At 39.2% G+C, this 22,223-nt stretch overlaps 1 protein-coding gene across 1 annotated transcript in view; it reads right to left on the reverse strand.

Annotated features, from left to right (window-relative positions):
- The window catches only part of CFAP20DC (CFAP20 domain containing), a 256,952-nt gene that overhangs the window by 125,514 nt on the left and 109,215 nt on the right, over positions 1-22,223 (reverse strand). The window contains exon 6 of the mRNA XM_052643802.1: positions 13,562-13,718. Within this exon, the coding sequence (XP_052499762.1) occupies positions 13,562-13,718 (157 nt within the window). The remainder of the gene's footprint in view (positions 1-13,561; positions 13,719-22,223) is intronic.

The raw sequence follows: 22,223 nt of genomic DNA on the forward strand, positions 1-22,223 counted from the left end.
ATTCAGGTAGATGAAACAGCTTTTGAAGACTCTGAAGATAGAAAGACTTTGGTGCATTCTAGGAAGTGAAAGAAAGACAGTTCTGCCACAATGAATAGTGAGAGAATACCAGTGATACATTTAGTAAAACACTTGGCTCAAATGAGGTGCTTAATAAAGGGTCATGAACAAAAGCCCCTTAATAACAGTCAACCTAGATTAAATGCAGCTGCCCAGTCTTCTGTTTTTTTTTCTTTGGTTGTTCTTTATTCAGCTATATCCTGAATAGTACTCCATGCACATTTTATTTGGATATTTTTCTCCCCAGATGGCAAATAACAAATCAAGCAGGCAATCAGATACTAAGGGACGAGAGCCTGTCTTGTTGTTCTTTCACACAGGTTCTATCTCCAGGGCAGGGGCTTTGTATGGAAACACGCAGACTGCTTTTTGAACTATGATACAATAGAATTTGAACTGCTTTTGCTAACACATCTGAAAGAACATTATGTTGGCTAGAATGGTAGGCTCAAAAAGGCAAAATGGTATGTGAATAAGGCTCTGAGAAAGCTAACAGATTTGCTCATACAGCATCCAGACACAACCAGATGGTAGTTTTTTTTGACACCTTTGCTCCCAGTATGAGATAGTGTATTATTGCAATGTTTGAGTGACTCTGTAACCCTGTCCTCCTTTCTATGGTCATAAAGTCCTCATAAAATGAATCATTCTATGGTGTTTAATACCCTTGATGAGGATCTTAACTAGTTTTAAAAATTTAGTCATCAATTTTAACACATATATAAAGCACTTTATGCATTAAGAATAATCATCCCCATTTTATTGGGGGGGGAGAATGACTTACAAAATAGTTAGATTTATAGATCTATTTCCACTACAGATACTCATAATTCAGTAATAATTCATTGATTCTGGATTCAACTATATTCATCTTACTTACTTGTAGTGCTTAGTACAGTACCTTACTTATATCAAATCTCACCTCTCTGAAACATCACTGAGAGCGAAGCAGAAAACACAAATGTTTCCTTACTGCTAAAATATTTGTTTTTGTTTGGGCTGCTATAACAGAATACTGTAGATTGAGTGGAAATGTGTAGAAATAACAAATTTATTTCCAATAGTTCTAGGGGCTGAGAAGCTCAAGACCAAGGCACTAGCAGATTTGATATCTGATAAACATCCTAACCCTGGTTCACAGATGGCTGTCTTTCTTCTGAAACCACACGTGGTGGGAAGGGAGAGGGAGCGTTCTGGGATCTCTTATTGTGTGCGTGTGTTAGTCGCTCAGTTGTGTCCGACTTTTTGCAAACCCATGGACTGTGGGCTCCTCTGTCCATGGAATTCTCTAGGCAAAAATACCGGAGTGGGTAGCCATTTCCTTCTCCAGGGGAACTTTCTGACCCAGGGATCAAACCCAAGGCTCCTGTATTGCAGAGATTCTTCTACCATCTGAGCTACCAGGGAAACCTGGCTATCTTATTCAGTTCAGTTCAGTCGCTCAGTAGTGTCTGACTCTTTGCGACCCCATGAATCGCAGCATGCCAGGCCTCCCTGTCCATCACCCATTCCCAGAGTTCACTCAAACTCATGTCCATCGAGTCAGTGATGCCATCCAGCCATCTCATCCTCTGTCGTCCCCTTCTCCTCCTGCCCTCAATCCCTCCCAGCATCAGAGTCTTTCCCAATGAGTCAACTGTTCACATGAGGTGGCCAAAGTACTGGAGTTTCAGCTTTAGCATCATTCCTTCCAAAGAACACCCAGGGCTGATCTCCTTCAGAATGGACTGGTTGGATCTCCTTGCCAGTCCAAGAGACTCTCAAGAGTCTTCTCCAACACCACAGTTCAAAAGCATCAATTCTTCGGCACTCAGCTTTCTTCACAGTCCAACTCTCACATCCATACATGACCACTGGAAAAACCATAGCCTTGACTAGACAGACCTTTATTGGCAAAGTAATATCTCTGCTTTTGAATATGCTATCTAGGTTGGTCATAACTTTCCTTCCAAGGAGTAAGCGTCTTTTAATTTCACGGCTGCAATCACCATCTGCAGGGATTTTGGAGCCCCCCAAAATAAAGTATGACACTATTTCCACTGTTTCCCCATCTATTTCCCATGAAGTGATGGGACCAGATGCCATGATCTTTGTTTTCTGAATGTTGAGCTTTAAGCCAACTCTTTCATTCTCCTCTTTCACTTTCATTAAGAGGCTTTTTAGTTCTTCTTCACTTTCTGCCTTAAAGGTGGTGTCATCTGCATATCTGAGGTTATTGATATTTCTCCCAGCAATCTTGATTCCAGCTTGTGCTTCTTCCAGCCCAGCATTTCTCATGATGTACTCTGCTTATAAGTTAAATAAGCAGGGTGACAATATACAGCTTTGACGTACTCCTTTTCCTATTTGGAACCAGTCTGTTGTTCCATGCCCAGTTCTAACTATTGCTTCCTGACCTGCATATAGGTTTCTCAAGAGGCAGGTCAGGTGGTCTGGTATTCCCATCTCTTTCAGAATTTTCCACAGTTTATTGTGACCCACACACACAGTCAAAGGCTTTGGCATAGTCAATAAAGCAGAAATATAAATTTTAGGGGGACACATTTAATCTAGTTAATTTAACAATATTGGTATAAAGTTGATTCATTTTTTTATTCATTCATAAATCCCTGCTTTATGGAGTTTAACTGTATTAAGGCAGAAAGATTTTAAGAAGCTGAATATCATAGCAGTTACAGCACAGGTTCTGGAGCAAGGCAGCCTGGTCTCATGTTCTGGCTATAGCAAGCTGTTGTGTGATCCTGGCATTGTAATTACCTTGCTCTGCCCTGTTCTCCATATCTGTGAAACATGGATATGAAAATAACATTTCCTTTACAGGGTTACTGTGATGGTTATATTAGTTAACGTATAAAAGGATAAGAATACTACCTGGTACATAGCAAGTGCTATATAAATGTTTATTACTAGTAACGGCAGACACTTATGAAAATTATTTCATTACAATGGTGACGACACAACTGCATCCGGGTATGTGTGTTTTTCTTCCGTTGTGAATAATAAAAGGTTTTGATGTTTAAAGGAACTACACAAAATCTTCACTATCCTGAGTGAATCATTCCATTACAGTTTTTTTTAATTGAGAAGAAATTGATTTTAATAAAGTTAATCATTTTACAGTAAAATATTCAGTGGCATTTAGCACACTCACAGTGAACGTACCCATTAACCTGAATCTCCCCATTCGCTCTGGTCCCTAGTCCCTGGCAGTCACAAACCTACAATACGTCTCCATGGATTTATCTATTATGGGTATCTCATGTGAATGGAATCTCACAGTATGTGGCCTTTTGTATCTGTGTAAATAGTACTTACCAATTTTTGTCAATCTACTCATCCAGAGACGGACATGTGGGCTGTTTCCACATTTTGGCTATTGGAGGTAATGCTGTTGTAAACATGCATGCACATGTATCTGTTTTTTGTGTGGGGAAGTATATACTTCAGAGTGGAATTTCAGGCTCATATGGTATTGCTGTGTTTAAGTTCTTAAGGAACTGCCAAAATGTTTTCCACAACGAGAGAACAATTTTAGTTTCCTATCAGCAATGCTTGAAGATTACAATTTCCCTCCACATTTGCTAACACTTATTTTCTATAAAAAAATTATAGCCATCCTAGTAGGTATAAAGTGGTATCTCACTGTGGTTTAAAATTTTATTTCCCTAATGAACAATGATGTTTAGCCTCTTAGGTTTGTTGGCTGACATTTGTATTATCTTCTTTTGTGTATCTTCTTTGGAGATATATGTAAGACTTTTGGTAATTCCCTGGTGGCTTAGACGGTAAAGTATCTGCCTACAATGCTGGAGACCTGGGTTCAATCCCTGGGTTGGGAATATCTCCTGGAGAAGGAAATGGCAACCCACTCCAATATTCTTGCCTGGAAGATCCCACGGACAGAGAAGCCTGGTAGGCTACAGTCCATGGGGTTGCAAAGAGTCGGACATGACTGAGCAACTTGACTTTGACTTTAAGACTTTTGACCATTTAAAAAAATTGGGTTGTCATTTTGTTTTTGTGTTATATATTTCAGATTCTAGAATATATCAGAATATATATGTATACTTTATTTATGAAACAGAGTATATATTCTATCAGATATGTGTTACAAATATCTTCTCCCATTCTATAGGCCATCTGCCGGGGTCCAGCCCCGGTGGATCCAGGAAATTCGAAGCGGGGACGGCGTTGGCGAGGAAAGACTTATTAGATTAAGAAACAATAGTATAGTAGGAAAATTAAGTGGAGAAAGAGGGCTGAATAACTTGGATTATGTGGAAGACCAATAAAATTCCAGACAAGGAATTTGCACCATCTACGTTGGGCCACCGGCGCTCGCTTGAATATCTAAGGGTGCCTCGCCTTAGGCTCCCGTTCGCGCGGGTCTTAACAGCCAGGGCAAGTAAGTAGACTTGGCGAGCCTCCGCACCCCAGATGGGAATTTAGCCTGAAATTAAAGTAAAGAGGAAAAAGAGGGAAAGGGAGAAAAGGAGAGAGAGAGAGAGACGGGGGAAACCAGTCCAGTGACTGGCTCCGTCCTCTATTGTTCAGAAGGCCTTTTATACTTTTGATAAAACATGGAGATCAATGGGTAACACAAAGTTATGCAGCGTTAGCAGTCTAAACTCTTATCAAAACCAGGCTTTTCTCTCTGCATACCTAATTGTATACACAAGTCTTAGGTAATTTACATCATCTTCCAGCCAGAAGGGCCAATTAACTTTTTACAGCCTTTTCTTCTGATAAGGGTTTGTCAACCGGAAGACTTATATGTGTTGATCTTCCCAAAGTCTGGTGCCATTCTCAGAAAGCACTAAATAAAGTTACATTCTTACATAGCAAGGACACAAGGAGTGCAGTGATATATAACAAAGAGAAAAGTAATTAACTCAAAAGTCTAGTGTTGCTAACATCAAAACTACTATATATCTTTTTCCATATCCCATTTACATTGATTAACATCCTCCCAGGTGCCTAAAAGATCAAGAATATGGAGGCCTGGCAGTAATCATTGAGTCAACAGTGAAAACCCGTCACCAATATGATTTTTAACTCTTTAGAAAAGGCTCTGTATCTTTAAGATGCTTTAAGCTCTGTGCCTCTCCCGGTTGGGGGTGGGGGGGGTGTAAGCAATTCACAAGCTGTAAGAGGTCCCGGGGGAACCTGTTAGGCAAGCTAGAGAGCTATCAGAGGGGGTTTAACTGAAACATCCCTTTCAAATGCAGAAGACTAAAGCCCTGAGTTGACTTTTTTCCAGAGAATATCAGAAGAGTGGAAAAGCAGAGTACAAAAGCCGGCAGATTTTTGTTTTTCTGTTGGGGTACATGCTCAGGAAATTCCAGGGGGACCCCTGAAGTCTGATCACGACCTTGCATATGTCAGCTTCCTTCCTCATGACCTTGTCACGGGTGGGATTCCTCACACTGGCTTTTGGCAGCCATCTTTTCATGTCTTCACTTGATCTTAGTCAAAAGCTCAAGAAGCGATTTTTCACTGTCTTGATAATGTCATCTGATATAGTTTTTAATTTTGATAATGTATAGTTTATCTACATTGAACATTTTGTTACTATGGTTTTGGTAACATATTTAACTGCCAAATTTAAGGTCATGAAGATTTATCTCTATTTTTTTTACTAACTCTTTAATGGTTTACCTCTTATATTTAGGTAACTGATCCATTTTGAGTCAATTTTTTTAAATTGGGTGAGGTAGGGTTCCCCATTTGTTGAAGACACTATTCTCTCCCCATTGAATGTTCTCGGTGTCCCTGCCAAAATCTGATGTATGCCTTTATTTCTGGATTTAACTGTGTTTCATTGGTCTATATGTCAGTCCTAACAGCAACTCCTTTGATTTTTGTAACTTTGAGACAACTTTTGAAATTGAGAAGTATGAATCCTCCAACTTTGTTCTTTTTTTTTCAAGAAATTTTTGAATATTCAGTCCTCTTGCAATGTCATATGAATTTGAAGATTATTTATTCCATTTCTGTAAAAAGGCCACTGACATTTCAAGAGAGACTGAATTTATTCTCTAAATCATTAGGCATGATATTGAAAATCTTAACAATATCATGTCTTCCAATTCATGAAGGTGGGATGTCTTTCCATTTAGATAGGTTTTTCTTAATTTCTTTTAGCAATGTTTTATAGTTTTCCACGTACAAGTCTTTACATCCTTGATTAAATTTATTCTGAGGTACTTAATTATTTGGATGGTACTGTAAATGAAATTGTTATCCTTAGAGGTTTTGAGAAATAATATTTTATTATAAACAGTATTTAACTTATATGCAGAGTTCATCATGAGAAACACTGGGCTGGAGGAAGCACAAGCTGGAATCAAGTTTGCTAGGAGAAATATCAATAATCTCAGATATGCAGATGACACCACCTTTATGGCAGAAAGTGAAGAAGAACTAAAGAGCCTCTTGATGAAAGTGAAAGACCAGAGTGAAAAAGTTGGCTTAAAGCTCAACATTCAGAAAACGAAGATCATGGCATCTGGTCCCATCACTTTATGGCAAATAGATGGCGAAACAGTGGAAACAGAGGCTGACTTTATTTTTCGGGGCTCCAAAATCACTGTAGATGGTGATTGCAGCCGTGAAATTAAAAGACACTTACTCCTTGGAAGGAAAGTTATGACCAACCTAGATAGCATATTCAAAAGCAGAGCATTACTTTGCCAACAAAGGTCTGTCTAGTCAAGGCTATGGTTTTTCCAGTGGTCATGTATGGATGTGAGAGTTGGACTATAAGGAAAGCTGAGTGCCAAAGAATTGATGCTTTTGAACTGTGGTGTTGGAGAAGACTCTTGAGAGTCCCTTGGACTGCAAGGAGATCCAACCAGTCCATCCTAAAGGAGATCAGTCCTGGGTGCTCATTGGAAGGACTGATGTTGAAGCTGAAACTCCAATACTTTGGCCACCTGATGCAAAGAGCTGACTCATTTGAAAAGACCCTGATGCTGGGAAAGATTGAGGGCAGGAGAAGGGGACGACAGAGGATGAGATGGTTGGATGGCATCACCAACTCAATGGACATGGATTTGGGTGAACTCTGGGAGTTGATGATGGACAGGGAGGCCTGGCATGCTGAGGTTCATGAGGTCACAAAGAGTCAGACACAACTGAACTGAACTACAAAATATAATAAATATCTTAGAATAATTCTGAGTCTTTATATAGGGACACTGGTGACTGATTCTTGTGGGATCTTCTATTGGCTGTTAGGTACCTCACCCATTTTACTTCCCCTGTCGCGGTTTGCTAGGCAAGGGCATTGTGAGTTCAGCTCCTCTCTGGGAAGGAGTGGAAATGTAGCCTTAAACTGACAAGATTTGGGTTATGATGTACATTCACCTTACCTGCAGGTGAGGAGAGAAGTGAGAAAAAAACTCAACAATGTCAATTATTAAAAATACTAAATCGTTTTACTTATTGTGGATGGTAAACTTGGGCAGCACTGACAAAATGGCAGTCAGAGGGTTGGTGTTGGGTTCTACCTTCTGCAGTCTGCACAAGATGTCTCATTTCCATGGACCTTCTTTTCCTTATTTGTATAATGAAGACACTGAATTAGATGGTCTTTAGGGCCTTTTCCTGATCAATGAGTCTATGAAGACATCAGTATTTCTGATTTTTTTCTGTCACCTTTGAAGGGATAATTTTCTTCAGATTGTTAGACACCCAATAAAGATTTACTGTATGGAGATAGTGAATGAATAACTGAACAGTTAGCTAGCCCTACTTCATTAATTCGTCAAGCATTTATGACATGTTACTGGTGCCAGGTCATGTGCTAGAAATACAACTGTGGAGATCCAATTTTAGCCCTCAAAGGGCTCCTAGTCTTAAATCACCGTTTAGCTCTTCTCTTCTTGCATTACTGAACATTGAACACATACTCCCCAGTCCTGAGATTTCAGGAAGAACAATGAACTGGGGAGACTGGGGAAACAGGAGACCTATAAAACTGTGATTGGTAGCATAAATTCATGAATGGATCATCACTTGTTCTTTTCTCTCTTCCATCTTTCTCTATATATCTACACATATATCATGTTTTTTAAAAAAATGCAAAATGATACAAGTTAATCAATAATTCAGTCATGCAAATGTTAGTCCATGTTCCCTTGGGGATCATAAAAGTAATAAACTAAATTGAATCATCATGCTTTACTACTTGTCCAGCATAAGTCATTCTGCTGGACAACCAAGAAACTGGTTAACTGCTGTTTTAGGGTCCTAATAACTCATTTTCTATTATATCCCACTGTGTAACAAAGAACAGCAATGGAACTAGGCAACACATCCTATCATGGGTGAGTCTGAGAGGTCCTAAAGTAAAATAGTAGTAGTTTAAATGAGCCAAGGATAACACAGGACTGAGCTTAAACATGCATTTAATATGATATTTTAAAACTGAACCTGAGAATGGAATGTAAGAAACACATACAAAAATTTCCTTGGATAAAAGTCTCAATGCTATGACCGACTAATCTGTTTTGCAGAAGGCAATGACCCATCCTTCAGAAAGAAAGACAAAGGGACATTCATCACTTACTGTAATACAGACATCAACACAACAAGTCACCAAATTCTTGAATTCTATTACAGGACATCTCTTGCATATTTCCTTTTAAAATCATCCCTCGTTTCCATCCTTCCTTGAAAGGCACTGCACTATAGAAATTGTGCTGTGTGCTTAGTCGTTCAGTCATGTCCGACTCTTTGCAACCCCATGGACTGTAGCCTGCCAGGCTCCTCTGTCCATGGGGATTCTCCAGGAAAGAATACTGGAATAGGTTGCCATTCCCTTCTCCAGGGGATCGTTCCAACCCAGGGATCAAACCCAGGTCTCCCCACTGCAACAGTAATTAGGGCAATGAAACTATTCTGTATGATACTGTAATGGTGGATACATGTCATTATTGATTTATCAAAACTCACAGGATATATTAGGTTGTCCAAAAAGATTGTTTGGGGTTTTTCATAACCTGTTAAATTTACTATTTTTGGAACAATATATTTTAGTTTTTTGTCTTTTAAGTTTCATGCTTACTTTATAAGTGACTGACCCTCTACTTTTATTATATGTTTACCTTTTCGAGTGAGATTTTTTTGTGGGGGGGCTTCCCTAGTATTTCAGTGGTACAAGAATCCACCCACTAATGCAGGAAATGCAGTTTGATTCTTGGGTCAGGAAGATCCCATGGAGAAGGAAATGGTAACCCACTCCAGTATTCTTGCCTTGGAAATTCCATGGACAGAGGAGCCTGGCAGGCTACAGTCCACAGAGTCTTAAAGAGTCTCAAAGGCTCTTGGACATGACTTAGCGACTGTACAACAATCGTCAGGTTCTTACTTTCATGTGCTTCTTGTTTTAAAATTTATTATTAATTAGTGCTATTTCTTTTCAGCTTAAAGAAGTCTCTTCAATATTTCTTGCAGGGTTGGTTTAGTGTTGATGGATTCCTTTAACTTCTGTTTATCTGGGAAACTCTTGATTTCTTCAGTTCTGAACAATAACCTTGTTAATAATTCTTGGTTGAACTTTCTTCCTTTTAGCACTTTGAATATGTTAAGCCACTCTCTTCTGGCCTGCACAGTTTATGCTAAAAAATCGAATAGCCTTGTGGGTTTTAGTATGTAAAAAGTATTTTTTTTTTCCTCTTGCTGCTTTTAGGATTTTCTCTCATCCTTAATTTTTATCGTTTTAATTATAATGTATCTTGGTGTGTGTGGCTCTTTGGTTTCAACTTATTTGGAACTCTATGCTTCCTGGATCTGGATGTCTATTTCCTTTCCCATATTAGGGAAATTTTCAGCCACTATTTCTTCAAATAGTTTTTTTTGCCCTTCTCTCCTCTTGTGGGACTCTGTAATGGGAATGTTATTTCACTTGCTGTTCCAAAGGTCTCTTAAGGTATCTTCACCTCTTAAAACTCTTTGTCATTTTGCTAGTTTGTCTGGGTGACTTTCATTGCTTTGTCTTAGCTTCTTTATTCCTTCTGCTGCCTCATCCAATCTGTTGTTAACTCCTCTAGTGTATTTTTTAGTTCAGTTATTACTTCTCTTTGGTACTTTCTTCTATTTTCTATCTCTCTGTTGAAGTTCTCACTCTGTTCAACCATTCTTCTTCCAAATTTAATGAGCAACTTTATGATCATCATTGAACTCTGCCAGGAGACTGCTTATCTCTGTTTCTTTTATTTCTTTTTTTGAGGTTTTATCTTATTCCTTCATTTGGAACATATTCCTCTGTCTCCTTATTTTGCTTAATTATGTTTGTTTCTATGTATTAGGTAAATCCACTGTCTCTCCCAGTCTTGAAGGAGTGGCCTTATTTAAGACATGTCCCGGTGGCTCAGAAGCACAACATTGTTTTCCACCAGAGCCTAGAATTCAAGGGTTTGCCCAACTATTTGGGCTGTGTGTGCCTTCCAGTTTTGGCAAGGCTATGGCTGTGGGTGGAGCTGGTCCCCAGACTGGAAGCAGTGCCCAGTCAAAACACAGCCCTAAGGCTGAGGCTCCCAGCAGGGCAGACACACTGGCATAATAGATGAGAAAGAGAATTCCAAAATGGTACTTGACAGTTCTCATATTACAAAGTAGCCTGAGATCGCAAAAAGGTCTATTGCTAGAGTTTCAAAGCTGGGAGATTATTCCAACTTGTTTCTGACTCTTAAGCATATGTTTCAAGGTTAGTAAGTAGGACCCCTTCACCTATGATCCAGGCACTTTTCAGCTGGTGTTTGTGTCCTGTGGGTCAACTGGTTTTGGGGTCTAGTAGGTCTGCAGGAAGCTCTTTAAGAGCTTTAAGAGTGGACTTCTCATCCCTGCAATTTTATAGTTTTCCTGGACATACTGTCCACTGGTTTTCAAAGTCAGTTACTTTAGGGGCTCATCTCTCCTGTACAGGACCTAGGGGCTGGGTTCCTGGCATGGAGCTCAGATGTTCTGCTCCTCAGGGGTTAAGGTCCATAGCTCTGTGACCTTTCCCATTTGTACACTGCTGTGGCTGGGGTGTGGTTCTTTTCCCCTGGGGGGAGACTTTATCTCTGCCTCTCATACCTTTGTGGCTTCCCTTGTGGCTCAGCTGGTTCCACCTGCAATGTGGGAGACCTGGGTTCAATCCCTGGTTTGGGAAGATCCTCTGGAGAAGGGAAAGGCTACCCATTCCAGTATTCTGGTCTGGAAAATTCCATGGACTGTACAGTCCATGGGGTAACAAAGAGCTGGACTCGACTGAGCGACTTTCACTTTTCACTCTCTCATAGCTTTGATGCTGTTTAAATCCTTTGTTGTGGATATGCTATTCATCCAATAAGAAGTACGTCAAGGCTGTATATTGTCACCCTGCTTATTTAACTTATATGCAAAGTAGATCATGAGAAACACTGGACTGGAAGAAACACAAGCTGGAATTAAGATTGCCAGGAGAAATATCAATAACCTCAGATATGCAGATGATACCACCCTTATGGCAGAAAGGGAAGAGGAACTAAAAAGCCTCTTGATGAAAGGGAAAGAGGAGAGTGAAAAAGTTGGCGTAAAGCTCAACATTCAGAAAACGAAGATCATGGCATCTGGTCCCATCACTTCATGGGAAATAGATGGGGAAACAGTGGAAACAGTGTCAGACTATTTTTTGGACTCCAAAATCACTGCAGATGGTGCCTGCAGCCATGAAATTAAAAGATGCTTACTCCTTGGAAGAAAAGTTATGACCAACCTAGATAGTATATTCAAAAGCAGAGACATTACTTTGCTGACTAAGGTCCATCTAGTCAAGGCTATGGCTTTTCCTGTGGTCATGTATGGATGTGAGAGTTGGACTGTGAAGAAGGCTGAGCGCTGAAGAATTGATGCTTTTGAACTGTGGTGTTGGAGAAGACTCTTGAGAGTCCCTTGGACTGCAAGGAGATCCAACCAGTCCATTCTGAAGGAGATCAACCCTGGGATTTCTTTGGAGGGAATGATGCTAAAGCTGAAACTCCAGTACTTTGGCCACCTCATGCGAAGTGTTGACTCACTGGAAAAGACTCTGATGCTGGGACGGATTGGGGGCAGGAGGAGAAGGGGACGACAGAGGATGAGATGGCTGGATGGCATCACTGACTCGATGGACATGAGTCTGAGTGAACTCCGGGAGTTGGTGATGGACAGGGAGGCCTGGCGTGATGCGATTCATGGGGTTGCAGAGTTGGACACGACTGAGTGGCTGAACTGAACTGAACTTCCAAGAGATTCATTCCAAATGCAGCTGTAGACTTCTTGTGTCCAGGGGAGGAGGTGAGTGCAGGATCTTCCTATGTCTTTGTACTTGAACCCTCTCCTAAAGACAGTCAGTCTTCATCTCCCCTGAGGTTCTATGCTATGAATCTTACTGGTAAATCGCCCTATAAAACCAGAAGTTTCAGCCTTCTCTGCTCTTTTCAGTAGTCACATCTCAATTTGACAAAATTTATGAACATCTTTTATGTTTTGTTATCTCCTCTTCACCCTGCTGGGTTTATACCATTTTTATTCCCATGTTATAATTTTTTTGCAGCTTTAGAAAGAATCAGAGACAAAAACATATATTTAATCTGTCAAGTTTTGATTCAGTTTTTCCTTATATTTATTAAAAATTTCAATTAGGTTATCATTTACCTCTTATGATCTGATATGGAATTCACCTAAATTTATCCGTATTCCTATAAATTTTGAATTTTCTTATTAACTGGGTACTATTTTTTTTTTTTAATGAAATCTTTCACTTTCTTGTACAGCCTTTAAGTGGTATATAAGATGACTAGCCATACTTCCTGGCTTTTGATCTCTTTGGGGAGCTGTAAATGCATTGCTGTGTTTTATTACCAAGCGAATTTATAGGCACAGTGTCCTGTTTCACAAACACTCATCCAGATGCAGCACAAATCTACAGTCTACATATAAACTTCTAAGAAATCACCTTTGCCATCTAATGTACAGTCCTATTTCCTGGGCTCCTAGGAGAATTGATTTTGTTAAAAGTAATCCCAGATGAAAATAAAAAGAAGCAATAGTAGTCCCTCAATATTTTAGTTGTTTAAGATATCTTAGCAGGAGAGTTTGTGCTGCCTTATGAATTCTAGATGGCTCTGTTTCCTGCAGAGTACAGTTATTAATAATTTCATGAGTAATTACTATATATATTTTCAGTCTCTTTAAAAATCATATGAGGAATATCTCAGCCATCCTTCTATCTTACCATGATCATTAGAAAATTAATTTATTATTATTTCTATCAAGATGAATAAGCTCTAGAGACCTGCTGTATAACACTGTAACTATAGTCAAAATAACACTTATTAACAATAAAATTTGTTAAGATAGACCTCATGTTAAATGTTCTTTCCACAATTAAATACAGACAAATTAAAAAAAAGAAAAACACGTTGTCCAAAGGCATGTCTATCTTTTTTAAAAACCGGAGAAGTAAAACATCTTGATAGTAGTCTGAACATACCATCTTTATCAGCAGTGTCTCGAGGTTTGTATTTTAAAGTGAAGATCTTTCGTAGCTTACAGTTCGCTGAGACAGTAATTCCATCCAGTGACTGGAAAACTGCTCCTTTGAATATTTCATTGGTAAATGCCACCAAGTCAATGCATAGATTGCACCACTAAAATTAAAAAGGGAAAGAGGAGTAAGTACTTTTTACAGTCACATAAATGAAGAAGCCATCTTATAAGTGGAAAGTTCACTGAGTTGAGGCAATCAACCGGGTCAACCAGCCCCAAACCAATTTTTCCCTTTAGGTAAATCTATCTGTTTTGGCTTCAATTTTCTTAAAAACTATCTTGATTCTTCCAAAGAAATCATCATAATATGAACTACACACTGGTCACCTGGCTACAGAATTCCTATCGTGAGTCAAGGCTTTGACAACTTGAGAGATCTGTAGGCAGTTAACTGCAGACGGGTTAGACCACTTAAATTTTGAAAATCAGAGATAAGTAGCCAATTGTTCCTTCAAGAGGACTAATTTGATCACAATTAGCCACTTATATTTGTTTTTTAAAAAAGCACAGATGAAATTGAAATTGGAAACTGGGTCTAAAGTGTGGCCAGTGCTGTCTACTTACCAATTAACCTATTGTACAGAAATAGATTCTTCTAAAGAATCTGTAATTATGCCTTGTATTGGCCAGTTTTTAAAGTACTCTTGCAGGGCCTAATTTCTGTCCATTAAACAATTAGAACCCTCAATACTTCAGCAGATGAATTCTCTAAATGGTCTTACTAAGTTAAAGAAAAAGAGAAAATAATCATTTAGTAAAAAATTAAGACGTGTAAAACTGCAGGACAAAAGCAGAAAAGAGAATTTTTGAAGTTAAAAGAAAAGCAGTATTTAAAATTGTCTGTGCTCTTCCATTATTTGCTTAGAAGCACATTTTATATAAGGTCTATTTTATTAATCTATCAGAATCAAGAGATATATTAACTGACAAAGGAAATATAATGTCATTTTAAAAGTCAAATTCCACTTAAGAGTTTTGGTTTTAATATGGATGAGAATCTGAGTTTGTTTCCACAGTACAAGAGTAAAAAAGACTGCAATAAAATATTGCTTAAATACAGAAAATTATTTTCTTTGCAGATGTCTCAACAGTAACATTGTATTTCCAGGTGATGGGACTGTTCTGATATTTTTTTGGGGAAAGGAGCCTGGTGTAATGAAGGTAGGAGGTAGGACTGAGTGTAATATAACGAGGCTGGCCTAACAAGCAGAAGGCACTCTCCTGGGAGGTGTGGGAAGCAATGTGGGATAGGGCATTGAGGCTAGCTTGTGGAGTTGTTGGAAGATCAAGAAGAGAAATGTGGACCACAGAGGGTCAAGTGCCACTGTGGTTCTTGAAGGAGAATGTAAGAAAAGTAGGGTAACTGGGAAGTCTGAATTAGCCTCAGTGAAGGAATATTTGGGGCAGTGGAGGGGTACTGGGGGAGAAGACTGAGGTAGAATACAGACAGACAGAGGCAGACCAGTTAGTCTCCATCAGCCATTTAAGCATGAAGTGCTAGCATAGGATGTGAAATGCACGGGACAAATTCAGTATGCATGCCATACAGCGAAACACTATGGCTTGGTAAAAAACAGGCTGTATGGAAATTTTGGGGTTTTCAGCTATCTAACAATAATTGTTATTATTATACAAGTATTACTGTTGCAGAAACCAGTAATCGAGAAACCAAGCACCACACTCTAAGAGTTGGAGAACTCAGGTTTATTATGCCAGCGGGCCCAGAGAGTTAACACTCTAAGCTCTGAGCCCTGAACAAAGGGGTTACAGAGTTTTTATAGACCTACTCTAGTGGGCAACACTAGCTACTAATAGGCTGGTTTAAGGAACAGTGATCAAGATGGGGAGGGGAATGCCTGACCTTTACACGGACAGGCATGATTAAGTTTGCAGAGGCTGGGTGATTGCAAAGAGCAGGACAAGAGTGAGTAAGATTAGTTCCAGATTGTAGTATTGTAAGTCCCCACTTTCTGAGACTACGTGACCCAAGTGATCCAGACTTTGCAAGGCGCAAGCTGAGTTACAGAGGCAGAAGGAGCCAGAGGTTACGTGAAATTTTAACTTTTCCTCTTCATTATGATTATTGTTAAAAATTTTGGTCCTATTCCTTAAAAATTTAACATTATGCCCCAATTTCAATCTTTCAGCTGGTTTGTCCCATTAGTAATCACATTTATCCATTCTTTTTCATAGGCTGTTGTTGTTTAGTCACTAAATTGTGTCTGACTCTTTTGTGACCCCATGGACTATAGCCTGCCAGGTTCCTCTGTCCATGGGATTCTCTAGGCAAGAATACAGGAGTGAGTTGCCATTTACTTCTCCAGGGGATCATCCCAACCCAGGGATCAAACCCACATCTCCTGCTTGGCAGGCGGATTCTTTACCACTGAACCACCAGGGAAGCCTTCATATAGGTGCTACATGCTTATCAGGTGTTGAGACACTGGGCATAGCTTCAAGGATAGAGCACTGAATAAAACTCCTTTCAGTCTGGGAAGGCAATCAGTCATGTGGCATCTGTTATGTACAGTGAGTATAGAGGGCGGGAAGGTGGGGATGTTCAACAAAGGCTTCTTTTTAAAAAATTATTTTTTTTTTATCATGACAGTGTATGTAAATATAGGTTAAATATAGTACCAATAGTTTTACACAAAATGTAGCCCCCTGTCACTTTTTCACTCATCCAATCATATTGTCAACTCTTAACCTTTCCTTCTCTCTGTATTTTTAAATAATATTTCTTGATTCATCAATTTTAGACATTTATCTGCTGACTTATTATGGTAAATAAGACTTTTAGCTCATTTACACACCTTAATTTCCGACTTCTTCCTCCCAAGATAATTATCTATCATTCTCTTTCTCCCTTTTTTTAAAAATCTATATTCTGTGTTCTCCTTATTTTGACTAGGTAACTATTATGAAACCTGAACCAGGTGCTGCTCTATGATTACCTCCACCCCATACAAGTTCTTCATATTTCCACAGTTAATAATTGCTTTCAAATTATCTCTTTTTTGAAATAAATATTTTAAGTCTGTCTACATTTAGAAAATGCTTGGAGGTGACATCTGAGTTTGGTTTTGAACAATTAATAAGGGTTTCCAGGGCCAGGGAGGCATGGGAATGTGCTGGGCAATTTTTTTTCCTCAGGAACCTGCCCCCTTATCCTCTGCTTAGATGAACTCTCAGGTGGCTGCACCTGAAGACCCCAATGGACTCTCCCAGCTCTGCTTGGAATTGGAGTCAACCTCCTTCACACACTGTGAGTACAGGAAACCAAGCCCTTACCTACTAAATGCTTTTCTCCCCCCAACCCCACAGCTTTATTGAGAAATAACTGACATCACTGTACAACTTTAAGCTGTGCAGCTTGATGGTTTGATTTACTTGTAGTGTGAACTGATTACTACAACAGATTTAGTTAATATTCATCATTTCACACAGATACAATAAAATGGAAAAAGATTTCTTCTTGTGATGAGAACTCTTAGGATCTACTGTCTTAACAGCTTTACTATAGTTCATCAGCAGTCACCATGTTGTACATGACGTCCCTCAGTTCAGTTCAGTTCAGTTGCTCAGTCGTGTCTGACTCTTTGCAACACCATGGACTGCAGCAAGCCAGGCCTCCCTGTCCATCATCAACTCCTGGAGTTTACTCAAACTCATGTCCACTGAGTCAGTGATACCATGCAACCATCTCATCCTCTATCTTCCCTTGCTCCTCCTGACTTCAATCTTTCCCAGCATCAGGGTCTTTTCAAATGAGTCAGCTCTCTGCATCAGGTGGCCAAAGTATTGGAGTTTCAGCTTCAACATCACTCCTTCCAATGAATCTTCAGGATTGATATCCTTTAGGATGGACTGGGTGGATCAACTTGCAGTCCAAGGGACTCTCAAGAGTCTTCTCCAACACCACAGTTCAAAAGCATCAATTCTTCAGCACTCAGCTTTCTTTATAGTCCAACTCTCACATCCATACATGAGTACTGGAAAAGCCATAGCTTTGACTAGACGGATCTTTGTGGACAAAGTAATGTCTCTGCTTTTGAATATGCTATCTAGGTTGGTCATAACTTTCCTTCCAAGGAGTAAGCATCTTTTAATTTCATAGCTGCAATCACTATCTGCAGTGATCTTGGAGCCCAGAAAAATAAAGTCCGCCACTGTTTCCCCATCATTTGCCATGAAATGATGGGACCAGATGCCATGATCTTAGTTTTCTGAATGCTGAGTTTTAAGCCAACTTTTTCACTCTCCTCTTTCACTTTCATCAAGAGTCTCTTTAGTTCTTCTTTATTTTCTGCCATAAGGGTGGTTTCATCTGCCTATCTGAGGTTATTGATATTTCTCCCAGCAATCTTGACTCCAGCTTGTGCTTCATCCAGTCCAGCATTTCTCATAATGTACTTTGTATATAAATTAAACAAACAGGGTGACAATATACAGCTTTTTAAAATATAAATTTATTTATTTTCATTGGAGGTTAATTACAATATTTTATTGGTTTTGCCATACATCGAAATGAATCTGCCACAGGTATACACATGTTCCCCATCCTGTACCCCCCTCCCTCCTCCCTCCCTGTACCATCCCTCTGGGTCATCTCAGTGCACCAGCCCCAAGCATCCAGTATGATCCATCGAACCTGGACTGGCAATTCGTTTCATATATGATATTATACATGTTTCAATGCCATTCTCCCAAATCATCCAACCCTCGCCCTCACCCACAGAGTCCAAAAGACTGTTCTATACATCTGTGTCTCTTTTGCTGTCTCGCATACAGGGTTATCGTTACCATCTTTCTAAATTCCATATATATGCATTAGTATACTGTATTGGTGTTTTTCTTTCTAGCTTACTTCACTCTGTATAAAAGGCTCCAGTTTCATCCACCTCATTAGAACTGATTCAAATGTATTCTTTTTAACGGCTGAGTAATACTCCATTGTGTATATGTACCGCAGCTTTCTTATCCATTCATCTGCTGATGGACATCTAGGTTGCTTCCATGTCCTGGCTATTATAAACAGTGCTGCGATGAACATTGGGGTACACGTGTCTCTTTCAATTCTGGTTTCCTCGGTGTGTATGCCCAGCAGTGGGACTGCTGGGTCATAAGGCAGTTCTATTTCCAGTTGTAAAAGAATGAAACTAGAACGCTTTCTAACACCATACACAAAAATAAACTCAAAAAGGATTAAAGATCTAAATGTAAGACCAGAAACTCTAAAACTCCTAGAGAAGAACATAGGCAAAACACTCTCCAACATACATCACAGCAGGATCCTCTATGACCCACCTCCCAGAGTACTGGAAATCAAAGCAAAAATATACAGCCTTGATGTACTCCTTTCCCGATTTGGAACCAGTCTGTTGTTCCATGTCCAGTTAAGTTGAACGATTCTATGAAGACCTACAAGACCTTCTAGAACTAACACCCCAAAAAGATGTTCTTTTCATTATAGGTGACTGGAATGCAAAAGTAGGAAGTCAAAAAATACCTGGAGTAACGGGAAAATTTGGCCTTTGAGTACAGAATGAAGCAGGGCAAAGGCTAACAGAGTTTTGCCAAGAGGACACACTGGTCATAGCAAACACCCTCTTCCAGCAACACAAGAGAAGGCTCTATACATGGACATCACCAGACGGTCAATACCAAAATCAGAGCAAGAGTTCCAGAAAAACATCGACTTCTGCTTTATTGCCCATGCTAAAGCCTTTGACTGTGTGGATCACAACAAAGTGTGGAAAAATATCATCCCTACTGTTCACTTATCTTATAGAAGATAGAAGTGTCCACCCCTGCCTCCCATTGTGTCTAGTAACCACAAATCTGATCTCTTTTCTATGAGCTTGGTGTTCTGCTTAGATTCCACATGTAAGTGAGGTCATTCAGTATTTGTCCTGTCTTACTCATTTCACTTAGCATATAATGTCTTCAAGGTCCATCCATGTTTTTGCATTGGGTAGGATTTTCTCACTTTCTTATGGCTGAAAAATATCACATTGTACATATATACCAGAGCTTCTTTTTTCATCCACAGATGGACACTTCAGTTTCTTCCATGTCTTGGCTGTTATAAATAATGTTGCAGTGGTTATGGGGGTGAAGGTATCTTTTCAAGTTAGTGTTACCGTTTGCTTTGACTGCGTCCCAGCAGTGGAATGCCGGATCATTTGGTAGTTCTATCCTTAAGTTTTTGAGGCACCTCCATACTGTTTTCCACGTGGCTATACCAATTTATAATCTTACTAACAGTGCACAAGGGTTCCCTTTTCTCTACATTTATACATATTTATCTGTTGTCTTTTTGATGATATCCATTCTAAGAGGTACGAGTTGATGTCTCATTGTGGTTTTAATTTGCAATTCCTTAGTAACTAGTGATGTTGAACATTTTCCCATGTATCTGTTGGTCTACTGTATATCTTCTTTGGAAAAATGTCTAGGCCCTTTGCTCGCTTTAACTGAATTTTTTCCCCCATTTTTTACTATTGAGTTATTTGAGTTCTTCATATATTTTTGACATTAACGCCTTATCAGATATATGGTTTGCAGATTTTTTTCTCTATTTCATAGGTTGTCTTTTCATTTTGTTAATGTGTGCTTTTGTTGTGCTGAAGCTTTTTAGTTTGACGTAGTCCTACTTGTCTACTTTTGGTTTTGTTGCTTGGATTTCAGGTGTGATTTACACACTTTCTATATATCCCAAATCAAGCTGCTTTTATTTCCTCTGCCTAGATTAATGTTTCATGAAAAGTACTCAACAAATAATGGTATGCAGGTATGTGTAAGAGCATATGAAGATATGCATATAAATACATGCCTGCACACATATTTTCAGTCTTTCACTTTATCATCATTCAACAAACCTCATAAATGTGTAAGTACTGATAAGTTATTTACTGAATCTATCTTTTAGAAGTACAGATGGGAGTAGTTCTTGGAAAAGATGGGGATAACTTTCACAAATCTTCCTTGGTTAGAAGAAATGGAGGTTTGTTGCTTGCTTTTTTTTCTTTTTTGGTTAAGCTGATATTTGGAAAGGTTACAATTTTCATAAGCTTTCACAAATAATCATTATTCTTATAATTTCTGTGATATATTTTCTGAAGTCATGGAAAAGTGTTTTGAGTTCTCTACTACGAACAGGTGGATTATCTGTTGATCTTTATAAAATATTTTCATTATCATTGGGAATCATTCACACTTAAAATCCCCTTTTTCTGACATTTTTCTTGATCTCTAATCACTTTACCCCTATGTGAAACTCCAGTCCAGCAGGGAAGAGCTCCTGATCTAAAATATTTACCATTACAGGTCCTTGAGAAATAAGCACAGGAAAAACACCAGTCTTGATAGAGAAGAGACAATTCTGCTGAGTTTGTTGCTTGGATTAATAAGAGAGTTTATGCTATTTAATTTCAACATGGAATTTTCCATGAAAGAACTGACTGCCAAAGGGTGAAATCATGATTCAAAGAATTTAACTTCTAGTTTTTACTGAAATGTTTTGGCAATATGGCTTCATTGTATTGGTGAAACACACATACACATGCACACACACACATACACACTCAAATGCATGCAATAATAAGCTCTTGGTTGTCCCTGAATTTTTTTGATTAACAGTACACAGCACTAGCCAGCAATGCCTCGCTAAAAAGAAATGACAAACAAAAAACTACAATTTTTTAACCCAGCAATTCTAAAGTACATCTCTTTCCAAAATTTTAGAACTTGTTTCTGTTTTCATGCTCCCAAAATAACAAAAAAAGAGCTTTTAAGACTTTTATTCTTGTGCTTTTTAAAATAATTTTTCACTTCAGTTTTAACTTCTCAACAGAAAGTCTGCTTACAATGACTTTGTCCATCTTTTTCATCAACATATTGTGTTTATTAAGTGATGCAAGCAGAGAGACTGAAATAGTAATTTCCACATGGGCAGAAGTAATTACCTATTAATAATGTAAAAGTAATTTCCCCATGAAAAGCAAGTCACTGCAATCTCTTAATATGGAAAGCATGTCATTGAGGACTGGAATTTGGGGCTGCCAATGTAGCTCATGACTGCATCAAGGAAAATCAAGTTCCTTGCAGAAGTACCATCACTGTACCTGTTCAGCAATCAATCCCTACCTCCCAATTTCTACCCTCCTCCAGCAAGCTCTCTCTTCCTTAGACAGCTGTCTCATCATTCTCTTGCTAATCCTCAAGTCGCCCTTTCACTGTGCCCTTAGAAATCTGTACTACTGAAAAGTAGTTATATTCTCTATATTCTTTTAAGGGGCCTACGGGCTTCCCACATGGCACTGCTGCTGCTACTGCTGCTAAGTCGCTTCAGTCGTGTCTGACTCTGTGCGACCCCATAGACGGCAGCCCATCAGGCTCCCTCGTCCCTGGGATTCTCCAGGCAAGAACACTGGAGTGGGTTGCCATTTCCTTCTCCAATGCATGAAAGTGAAAAGTGAAAGTGAAGTCGCTCAGTCGTGTCCGAGCCTCAGCGACCCCATGGACTGCAGCCTTCCAGGCTCCTCCATCCATGGGATTTTCCAGGTAAGAGTACTGGAGTGGGGTGCCACTGCCTTCTCCACACA

The sequence above is a fragment of the Budorcas taxicolor genome, chromosome 1 (assembly GCF_023091745.1).
Source record: "Budorcas taxicolor isolate Tak-1 chromosome 1, Takin1.1, whole genome shotgun sequence".
NCBI lineage: Eukaryota > Metazoa > Chordata > Mammalia > Artiodactyla > Bovidae > Budorcas > Budorcas taxicolor.